This window comes from Notolepis coatsorum, assembly GCF_963971535.1.
Source record: "Notolepis coatsorum genome assembly, chromosome: 4".
NCBI lineage: Eukaryota > Metazoa > Chordata > Actinopteri > Aulopiformes > Paralepididae > Notolepis > Notolepis coatsorum.
The window spans coordinates 86854628-86866835 of NC_140168.1; the positions used below are offsets into that span (position 1 = coordinate 86854628).

The 12208-nt window shown below is 42.1% G+C and overlaps 1 protein-coding gene across 1 annotated transcript in view; it reads right to left on the minus strand.

Moving 5' to 3' along the window:
* The window catches only part of LOC311226597 (inactive phospholipase C-like protein 2), a 255377-nt gene that overhangs the window by 88806 nt on the left and 154363 nt on the right, over window positions 1–12208 (minus strand). The window contains exons 2-3 of the mRNA XM_084312017.1: window positions 10060–10161; window positions 3501–3650 (exon numbers count right to left, since the gene is read on the minus strand). Coding sequence (XP_084168143.1) covers window positions 3501–3650; window positions 10060–10161 — 252 coding nt within the window. The remainder of the gene's footprint in view (window positions 1–3500; window positions 3651–10059; window positions 10162–12208) is intronic.

Below are 12208 nucleotides of genomic sequence, written 5' to 3' on the forward strand. Positions count from 1 at the left end.
TCGTGGAATAGAGAACTGTAGGGCTTGTCCTCCCAATTACCTTTTTCTTTGGCCTTTGAAGATTCAGCAGTAATGATCAAGTGTCGTTCTTCTCTGTGGTGAGTAAATGCGAAGTTGTGGGGATCGGCCAGGTTTTCAGAAAATGTGTACGATGATGTCATTGTCACCGGCTTCCCATTGCTGCACAAATCCACTTCAAGGTCCTTGACCTGGCCTACCATGCAGCGAGGGGAACGGCTCCCTCCTACCTCCGGTCAATGGTCATCTAACTGCACCCTCAAGACCCCTGCGCTCTATATCTTCAGACCCACTCCTATCCACGCTCCTAGGGGGGTCATCAAAGAGAAGCAGGCTATTCTGTCCTCGCTCCACAATGGTGGAACGAACTTCCTACCAGTCAGGACAGGCTGAAACCTGCCCCATTTCCCACCGTTGACCAAAAACACTTAAAATAATCTTATTAAAGTAAGAATATTCGTCTTTTACTATTATGCACTTTGCTACTAAGTAATCTACCTTGCCTACAGATGAAGCACTTCAGATTCAGTACCCTACTGCTACGCTTCTGCCACTCTTCTACCACTTTAGAACTAGCACTCAGGTGTTAATTTTCGGGGGCTGGTGGCTGGGTCTAAACGTGAACAAAGGGAGGGTACTTAACTTAAGTGCTTCCCCAGGGAGGGGGGAGGGGGCTACTGCCCTCAGACCCCCCAAGACATTTTTTATATGGGCAGTCTGACTTGGGGTACTGACCATATATTAGTGTTGCAATGCATGATAAGTAAACAGTGAAAAAAGCGAAGAAATCGGATGGGGCTGGGACATTTGGGCAGTGGAGGTGTGAAATCTGGCCCGCTCCAGAACAATAGGAGTCACCAAATCAGTTTGGAGTGGAGTGGTGGAGTAGTGGTAGAGGAGCAGTAGAGGTTTGTTTTTTCAGGGCTGTATCTGTATATTACTACCTACTAGGGCTGACCCCTATTAGTCGATTAGTCGACTAATCGGTCGAAAGGAGCCGTAGTCGACTGCCAACCTCTTAGTCGAATACAAAAAAAGATAAAAAGATTTTTTTATAAAAAAATAAAAATAAATTATCATTCTTTCCAAAAGAAAAGAGGCCTAGAAGCGTGGCTAACGCTAATGGCACGCATACCAGAGGCTAACTGCCTACGAAAACAGGCACAGAGGCACTGAAAGAGGATTTCACCCATCTAATGAACACACTAGACTAGACAAATATCAAGATGTATCCATCAGTGGACCAATTGCATGCTTTTGCAGAGGACAAGAAGCCTTCAGTCGACTCCTTCAGACATTAAGCACCCCCCACAGCCAAAATTGAATGATACAAAAAATAATAATAATAATAAAAAAAGTATACTTTAAAAAAAAAAATTAACTTATAGTCGACTTACGGCAAATTTTGGCCAATCATAGTCGACTATCCAAATCCTTAGTCGGAGATAGCCCTACTACCTACTATGCACTCAAGACTGTAGCACTCGGGCGGCTAAGTGGCGCAGTGGGCAAGGCGCTCGCCACTCTCGGCGTTGCTACCAGCTTGGCTGGTCGTTCATTTACATTTACATTTAGTCATTTAGCTGACGCTTTTATCCAAAGCGACTTACATGTTCTGTACGACAAGCCATCAGGAAGGGCACAACTCTATCAGCTGAGCAACAATGTTCATCAAAGTGTTGAGTGCTACAGTGAAGGTTAGTTTATTAGGACAAGTGCATGACAGTACGGTTAGTTAGGGTTAGTTTTTTTTTTTTTTTTTTTAATTCAGATAATGGTTGAAGAAGTGAGTCTTTAGTCAACGGCGAAAGATTGGACGTGTTTCGGCTGTCCTAACTGGGGTGGGTAGTTCATTCCACCATTGTGGGGCAAGGACTGAGAATAGGCGACTTCTCTTTGATGACCCTCCCGGAGCTTGGATAGGAGTAGGTCTGAGGCGGCCAGAAGATGCAGAGCGTAGGGGTCTTGAGGGTGTGTAGTTAGAGACCATTGACCGGAGGTGTGTTCATACTAACACAATTGGCAGTGTTAGGGTTGAGAAAGCTGGTGGGTGGGGATTGGACGTTGTGGACAGCGACTCCTACAGGTCGGTTGGTGCGCCTGTACAGCAGAATCAGGAAGCATCGGGGGCAGCGTGAGCCTCCCACGCGTTACTCCTCGCCACTGAGAGATCGTGCTGTACAGGTGAAAAGATGCAACAGCTGCCTCCTCGTGTACCGGAGGGGACACGTGATGTAAGGCTTGGTCCTCACTGCAGCCGACCAGTGGGAGGCATAGTCTAGCAACGTTCGAGACAGGGGAGGGGAGAATTGAAGGTAGAATTGGCGAGGCGAAATTGGGATGGGAGAAAAATTGAAAAATAAGGAGAAAAAGTGGATAAAAAAAAAAAGACTAGCACTCAAGTTTGACGAACAATGTTAGTTACCCTTAGCTGCCAGAGTTGTACCCTTCCTGCTGACTTGTTGTACAGAACTTGTAAGTCTCTTGGATAAAAGCGTCAGCTAAATGACAAAATGTAAATGAAGCTTCGAAGCATTTGGGTCAGCAATAGAGAGGACACCAAGCAGACTGCCACCTAGCAGTCTTCAGTCACAAGGTAGACCTCACGTCCATCTCCACGAGTCGTGTCCCCACCTACAGTAGCAGCCCTCAGTCACAAAGTAGACCTCACAAGTCGTTTCCTCACCTAGCGGCCCTCAGTCACAAAGTAGAGCGAGTCACAAGTCGTTTCCTCACCTAGCGGCCCTCAGTCACAAAGTAGAGCGAGTCACAAGTCGTTTCCTCATCTAGCGGCCCTCAGTCACAAAGTAGAGCGAGTCACAAGTCGTTTCCTCACCTAGCGGCCCTCAGTCACAAAGTAGAGCGAGTCACAAGTCGTTTCCTCACCTAGCGGCCCTCAGTCACAAAGTAGAGCGAGTCACAAGTCGTTTCCTCATCTAGCGGCCCTCAGTCACAAAGTAGAGCGAGTCACAAGTCGTTTCCTCACCTAGCGGCCCTCGGTCTTCACGCTTGGTGGGTGTATTGCTGAGGACCCAGGGGAGTGCAGTGTTAAAATCCGGTGCTATTTGGCTAGAAGGTGGCACTATAACAATGAAAACTTTACGCATATTATCTCAAGAACTGGTTGCAATGTTCACACTTGGCATTGTGCATCGCTGAGGACCCAAGGGAGTGCAGTGTTGAGTGTGAGGTGAACTTTGACCAATTTGAGAAAAATAAATCAATAAATAAAAATCAATAGTGCAGGTTCTTACCCGACAGTCCACCTGCATGCAGATGTGACCGATTCCAATACCCTTTTACAACCGGTACTGTCGGTGATTATGAATAGATTTTTCACTCCAGTTATCATCTCTCTCGTTCTACAGTACCAACTTTCCAGTAGGATGATGATGATGATGATGATTATGATCAATAATAATAATAATAATAATCAAACAAACCAGAATACAATTAAACCTTATTTCTCCGCGGACACTGACCTCTCGTATAGAGGGGATGGAGATGCAAGCCTTGTCCGACTCCTTCTTGGACGGTTCCCATCGCAGGGCCTGTAGGCCCGCGTCCAGCAGGTAGTAGCGCTGGTAGACTCGTGAGTTAGAGCGCACCTTCCTCAGCTCCGTGCCCTCGACCTAGAGAGAGGACGACATTAATACATGTGTTTATAGTACATGCACTTTAACAGGGATGTACTCGACTAAAGAAATGTATTAGTCAACTAATAGTCGTAGAACTTTGCAGACTAATCGATCAGTTGATTTAATCGACAGATCTGCCAGCAGCTGGAGAATTAACTCCCCTCTTACTTGTATACTAATATGGTTCAGAAAAGTGTTCAGAGTTATTTTTTACGTTCGCAAAGTTTGCTCCTATTGTCTGCTCCCAATGTTCGTACTGCAATGGGAAAGAGAGCATTTAGTTATTCAGCTCCCTCGGCTTGGAACATGTTACAGAATTACCTGAAACTCTCTGGCTATGTATCACTGGATGCTTTTAAATGCCTCATGAAGGGACTAGAGGTTGAATCAATGGTCTGTCGTTGTTTTGATTTGCCCTAATAGTCTATTGTTGCTGCCTGCCCTGCTAGGTTGCCTCTGGCTCTGATATTGGTTGTTTAGTGCAGTGGTTCTCAACTGGTCTAGCCTCGGGACCCAACATTTTCCTTAGTCATTAAGTCGCGACCCAACATTTTTAACCACTATTATTTATTTATTGCTAAAAACCCAATGAAATAAAATAATAATAAATAATATGCTTCTTAGCAGATTTCTTAGCTTAACACTATGATCGCCGATGACGAGTTAAGACGTCATTCCTAGCCATGCTCATTCTGCCGAAGACGCCGTAACTCGTCTTTGATGTCAATATTTCAAAAATCTGTGATCGAAATCATATTTCCCCTCCGGAGCCCTGAGACACACTGCAAAGCTCCACTCAACTCTCTAGCGGTTCAAGAGCGCCATCTGGTGGCAGATCGGCAGATCGCCAACCGGAAATGACCCTTTGCACCGGAAGTGCTCATCCATATGTGGTCCGGGCACTCGCTATTGTTAGAGAGACTCCGTCTTGACACAGTGAACATCGATCGGTGCAAATAACTCGAAAAAACAACATGATTTGGACGTATATACTATTATACAACCTGGAAATGGATCGGGCATTTCTCCATCCCATAATAGAAAAAATTCTGTTCCACGCTCATCTGCCAGCGGCGCGAGGAAGCCACGGTAAGATTCAGCGTTATATTCTAACATGTTCCATATAAACTGCTATGATGAACATATGACCCATTCTGGATGAATCATCTAACGCTGCCCACGGAATTATAAACGCCCCCTCGCCCATCCGGTCATCATCAGATAATACGTAGTAACTTCTAGAACCACGTCCAGTTGAAATTTTTTATCTCGCACCGATTGCTATCAAACTGTATTTCATCATCAATATAATGCATTTGGAGCTATAAATCAAGTTCTGGAGAAAGCTGCAGAAAATGATAAAAACATACTTATACTTTAGACCATATTTTAGTATGAATATGTGAATGAAAAAGTTTAACGTTGCTACACCCTGAACAATACATATAGGACATTGAATGGGCCATAATAATGGCAATTTAGCAATAGAATTTAAAAAGTTATAGCCCTGCAAAGAAGGGGAACTTCTCCATAGACAAATAGAGCTGGCTAGGGATGGTAAATTATTAATTTAACCCATGGCGATCAAAGTGTTAACATAACAGACCTAAGTTTGGGGGAACTAATGGGATAACTGGGGTTGCAACAAAAGTGCAACTAGGGCTAAAAACCCAATGAAATTAAATAATAATAATAATAATAATAATAATAATAATAATAATAATAATAATAATAATAATAATAATAATAATAATAATAATAATAATAAATAATTATGCTTCTTAGAAGACTTCTTATCTTAACATAACAGACCTACAGTACGTTTGGGGGAACTAATGGGATAACTGGGGTTGCAACAAAAGTGCAACTAAGGGCTAAAAACACAATGAAATAAAATAATAATAATAATAAATAATATATCCTTCTTAGCAGACTTCTTAGCTTAACATGCAGGGAACTAATGGGATAACTGGGGATGTTGTTTGCTCCTGACAAGAGTCTCAAAGTCTGGGGTGATGGTAGACAAAGCAACTCTGAGGTCATGCTCAATGTCCAATCTGTTCCTCCGCTTTGTCTTCAGCTGGACCAGAGCTGAGAAGCCACTTTCACAAAGATAGGTAGTGAGAAAAAAAAAAAAAAAAAAAACATTTACTTGTGGCTTCTTGGTCATGATTTCTACTTTCTTGAAATGTTTTGTGTGTGTGTGTGAGCACAGCGGTGTCTGTGTTTATTATTATTTCATGAAATTGGGAAAATATCTTCATTTTACATATATTTTCATTATGTCAAAAGCTTATGATTTGAAACGCTCTAAAACAAAGGTTATTAGCATAGGGCAGGGGTCGGCAATAGGCGGCCCGCGGGCCGAAATTGGCCCGCCAGCAATCATTTCTGGCCCGTCAGTTTATTTTGAGAATATGATATTTATTTTATTTTCATCATATTATTTTTATTATATGCATACTTTATGTTTTATCCATATTGAGAGTGAATAACAGGTATAGAGTGAGGTGCAATGCACCGTATACTAGGCTTGCTCAAAGTGAGGTGGACAGCGCGTGGTGCTGAAATGGGTCCATGAAATAAAAACACCAGTTCAGTAAGACATTCAAGCTTTATCTTTACTCATGACTGACGGCACCACACATGCATGTGAACAGTAATGCAATTAAAAACAATGCAAAAACAATGCAATTAAACTTTAAACAAAAAGAGTGCTTGAAGAAGCTCCTGAAATGACGGCGCTATAGGTATTTGAATTACGAGACATTCGGAAGTCCATTAGCTCCATTTCCAGTGCAGCCTCATCTAACAAGGTTAACTATCATAATCGATCGTCCCACTATATTCCTTTATCCGTAATTGATCAGTCTCCCCAGTTAGTAGCTAGATTAATATATTTAGCGGAAGTGTCAATAATCTATCGCGGGGGATTCCCCAATCTGGATGCGTCAGCCCCAGTCTCCTCCGTAGACCAGACCGTCTCATTTAACAAGACGAGGCTTGTTTGAGATTCAATAAGTATAATAATAAGTAAGACAACGGATACGTTTAACGAATTCCATATAAATCGATAGTTTTAACATTAAACATTCAACATTAAACTGGTCCGTCAGATAGACGGTTGCGCGCGCGTAATGTAGGATAGACCCATAGAGAGGCGCTTTATAATACAATGGAAAAAAGACAAAGGTATAATGTTCAGTGCATGTATATGTTGTTTACAGTTTATTATGCCACCTATGCAGCTCGTTTATTTTGACAGAGTTAAATTTTTTTCACTATCATTATATTAAATTAGCCATTGTTTTTGGTTCTGGCCCGCCAAACAATGGCTTGGGGAAAAATTACACACGCTGAAATACAAGCCCCCCGGGCCCGCGTCGCTTCAATGAGGAAGTGTCACTGACGGAGGAGCTCTGGTACTCCGCCGACCAGCGACCTGTGTTCAGAATTCTACCGGGAGATTGAATAATGATCGCCCGCAGAATATACTACTAATAATAAGCGCTTACTAACGTTTAGCGTCTCCGCTATTTCTGACTGAATTAGTCAACCTTTATTTTTTCTAATGGCAGATTCTTATTCAGAGGTATTTCGTCGAGTTTACATACGCTGTAATGTGGTATCAGAAATGTATAGAAATAAAACGGACGTGGTATCAAACAAACACGAATTTAAGTGGTTAAAATTCCAAAATATATGTAATTTGTTACAGATATCTTGAGATTAGGCTATTAATGTTAATCATGGGGGAAAGTCTTTTTTTAAATAGTAAACAGTTAAAATTATATGGCTTTGATCCAAGGCCCATTTTTGTCAAAATCCGTCAAAATCCTTAGGAAGGGTTAACTTTTATTTTTTATTTTTTTTACACACACATCCGCGACCCAATCAAAATGGCTCCGCAACCCACCAGTTGAAAAACACTGGTTTAGTGTATTAATTGCGTAATTTCTTCTCTCTTTTTTTAATTTGTATTTATGTGCAATTTTTGTATTCCTTTGCTGCAGCTCGTCTTGGCCAGGTCTCATTTGAAAAAGAGATTTATAATCTTAATGTGACTTTCCTGGTTAAATAAAGGTTAAATAAATAAATAAAATCAACGGCTGCAGAACATAAATTATAAATAACAAAAAGAGTGCATTGCTGAAAGTGCTACAGAAGTACTCATTGGGGACCACATTAACAGAAAACAACGACACTCTTCCTGCTATGAGTTCTGCAATCAATATTTTAATTCGCCAAGCAAGACCAGGGCATCCAAGTGGATAAGCTCCTGCAATTCATTCTATGCCAAAGGTGCAAAGTCTGTCTTTCCTAGTTCAGTGACTACTCTGGGAGTTTTTAAAAGTAGCCATAATTTTCGGTTTTGCAATAACATTTTGTGTTACTAGGCTCCATGCATTGTATTTCTGTCCCAATAGGCTCTGTTAGTGCTTTCAGACAGACACGGTTCTGGTTCTGGCTCTGGCTCCGTTCTGGAGTCTCAGAACCTTGGTGCTTTCTGGCGAACCAGCCCGCGTTCACATCACTTCAAGTAAAACCAAAGTTCTACCGTCCTCCGTCATCAACGGGGGGCGTTACTCAGGCGCAAGTAAACAGTACACAACAGTGGAAAAATGTGCCATGTGCAAAACAGCTTGAGAGGTTTATTTATCCACTCTGGTTGGATGGTGTATTGTACTTGTGCTGTATAATAACAATACATTTGAATCTAATCTAATTTTGAGATCAATCGCAAATCGCTTCCGCGTTACCTGTTGAATGGATCAGCATGGTGCAGTGCAATGCAGAACCTCTGCTGTTTTGCATATGGCCCTCGCCATTTTCGCTTCACAGCCTAGAATATGACACATCCACTGATGATGTCACGGTTCGAAAGGAAAAAACTAAAACATTTCGGTTCCAGCTGAGAACCGACTTTTCAGGTTCAGAACCAATTCTTTTCGGTCTGAACACGCTGGCCGGTTCAAGAGTAACTGTAATAGAGTTACAAAGGTTTGAACACACTGAAATAAAAGTATTTTTTTAATTATTTTGCAAACAGATGCCTGCAAAAGAGTTCCAGCTGAGAGGTATGAGCTGGAAAACACGATGGGTCCATATCCCGAAGTCTTATCTCATACAGGTCCAAAGTTGATAACAATACCACAGAAAATGAGTGTTTTACACATGTTTTTCTAATGGTATGTATAGGTATGTTTATCCAAAATGGCCATTGGCATCAATGCATTGGCACGACGCCGGAGATGTCGAGTGTGTCTTCTTCTTTCTCCAGAGAAAAAAAACATATATATCCCCGGAAATATCCCTCATGTAAGATATCGTCATTTCCAGAATTTCATTGGCTACAAAAATGGTCAATAATTTTCACCGTCAGAGGTCAGTCACCGGGAGGCGAAACCGGAGGTGGTAACTTTTTCTAAACTGACGCTCGTTGGCTGTTTGGTCTTATAACCCGAAATTGGAAGCACGTAATAGGCCAAGTAGGGGGTCGGAATGTTAAGAGGTTAAAAGAAAGCTTTTCGGGGTCTTACCCCGAAAATGCGATCGTTAGAAACCGCTTGGTTTTGGTCCGGTAAAGTAAGACACTGTGATCGTTACAGAAACATGTTTCAGGTTCGGTAAAATAGACATAGGGGGTCCTTACCTTAGCCAGGAGGTACTCCAAAAAGAATAATTCCAATGATCCCATTGGCGATCGCGATTACTTGTTTATTTGTAATTACACATGTTTACGGGAAACTATAGGTTTTGAGGCGAGCAGATCTGCTAGCGATTGCTTTGCAAGAGCTCCTCCCCCTTAGAGCGAGGCTTGATAGTCCAGTTCATTCATTGTCTATACTGATCCCTTTCTATCAGAGTTCAAAAGGTAGGTGATACTGCCACCTGGTGAGATTCGATTGGCATTGCAATTCCAACGTAGGCAAATGAGCCAGGGACGGCTAGAGTGATCCGGATGATCGATGATGATGAGCTCAAGCATTGGCGGGCAATAACGAGTTTACTCGTTATTGGCCACCAATGAGTTAAGTGTTATGAGCGATGCTCTGTTGTAAATGTTATTGTATATTTTTATTGAACTATTTTATCACACTTTTTACTATGTCTATTCTATTTTATTATTTTTATTACTGAATGAAACCGTAAACAGAGGCCTATTGGGATGTTAGATCCTAAACACTGATTTACCTTACCTACCTCTCTATCTTTTTTATGCTCGCTTATGCCTGTATTTATTACTGCTGTGAAGCACTTTGAACTGCAATTTCTGTATGAAAAGTGCTATACAAATAAAGTGTATTATTATTTATATCTGGACTCTAAGAAAACCCTCTGCCTGAATTGACCGAGCTGGAAGTGGATTGACCCTTGACCCCCGACCCCCACGCTGACTCACCATGGAGTGGATACAGTCCGCAGCGCTACTGATCTTCCTCTCCGACAGGCTGCTGCTGAAGGACACAGTCTTCTTCCTCTCTCTGCCCGCGCGCGCTCCATCCTGACAGAGGGAGGAAGAGGAGGGTGGTGAGAAGAGGAGGGGATGGCAAAGAGAGGAGGAATAATAATAATAATAATAATAATAATAATAATAATAATAATAATAATAATAATAATAATAATAATAATAATAATAATAATAATAATAATAAATTGGATTTGAAGAGAGAAGCGCCTTTCTCAGACTCAAGGACAATGTACAAAGAGAGAGAAGCTATATAAAAGAAAGGGTAAAGAAATATGAATATATATGTATAGTAACAACAGGAACAAATAAAACAAATAAGATAAAAAAAAAAGCAAGGTGCTGTCCAATTGGACGAAACGGTAACAAGAAAATTAACAAAAACAAAAACAACGGGATCTGTGTCTTAAAAGAAAAGAGTCAGGGGGTGGGCTACTTGGGAGCAGGGCCGTGTTGCGTGAAGCCAAGTGTGAACAGGTGGGTTTTTAGGTGGGTTTTGAAGAGGTTGATGGTGTCAGAGCCTCGGATGGAGGGGGAGAGAGAGGATGAGAGGAGGGCAGAATGAGAAGAGGAGGATGAGAAGAGATGAGAATTGAGAAGAGGAGAATGAGAGGACAGACAGCTCCAGAGATACAGACAGGTCCAGAGAGACCAGTCCAGACAGACAGACAGACAGACAGACAGAGGCAGATATGTCCAGAGAGAACATTGGGCCTCATTCAACAATACTCTCTTATTATTTTTCTTATATTCTTGCTTACCTCTCTGTTACAAAGGGTCAGATTAAACCGAATATATATATTTATTACTTAAGATATATTGTATAGTATTTGTATATCGTCTGATATCCCTTGTATATTCTTTGTACATATACACGGAATATCCCTTTACCTAGTACAGGCCAGACCATAATATTCGTTCTCCTATTGGACAGCGACCCCCTAGGCGCCACGGCCATACCCCCAATGTTTAGTTCAAAGTCACCGCTAAGACATGTCTCAACATGCCCAGGTTTGCGCAGTAATACGAGACAGAAATAAGGCTGGTACTAGATTATTCACCTTACGTATAAATAAGGCGCAGGTGGATACAGCAGTAATCTTAGTAACAAGTTGAAGCTTTCACCACGATACAACGTGCTGTGAAGTGGGCCCGTTTTGCCCCGAAATAGAGCCTTGAGACCGCGTGCGAATTGATAGCTGAAGTGTCAGAGTTTAACGCTGTATCGTCGAGTTCGACCTATTCTATTATTAAGTAATAGTCTATTATGTATAGTGTATCGTGCGGCTACCGTTCTACAGTGACCAGCATTACCAACGTTTCATCGTACCGAGCTAGTGTGCTTATCCAGGCTGGGCGGCCTAACCTTGTGCCGCCATCCGAAGAGCCCTAGACGAGAACCGTGTGGATATGTACACTGGATAACCTACACCGACGACTACAGAGCCCTTTTCGGCTGGATTATATTGCTTTGGTCCTGTGGCTGCTGGAGCAGAGAATCGTCTACCCCCACTACCGTGTGGGATTTACCCTGTGAGGAGCCCCGTCGAGCCCGCCTCTAGGACTCTGAGGCTGGCTAGCTTTCATCCATGCTGCAGTGCATACCGGAGAATAGCTGTTGCTTTGTCTACGGACCAAGGGATTATTGCACTGTCTCCTGTACCTGGAGTCTCTTTATTCCTCGTTGATCCAGACTTTTGCTACCGACAAATCCTCTCCCCTGCTGGCTTACAACCGGAGGGAACCCCCCTAGTATCTCCAGCTGACCTACGAGTGTACCTTATATAATTCTTATGCTACAGGTGGTATTAATTATCCCCTTCGTAATATGCTCATGGACTTACGCTCTTGACCTATTCATGCACATTCTTCGCCTTACAAGCGCAACTCTAATTCTCAATAATGTACGATAATATTGATGCTCTTCTAATAAATATTCCAAACAGGACTTTCTTTGTTAAGCCGTGTTATTGTGTGGGTGTTCATCACATATACATGTGTACTGTATGGCCAGTAGTAATGTACATAACTCAGTAGTGGTTTAATGATACCATACTTATTCAATACAGTCAGGGAATTGTAC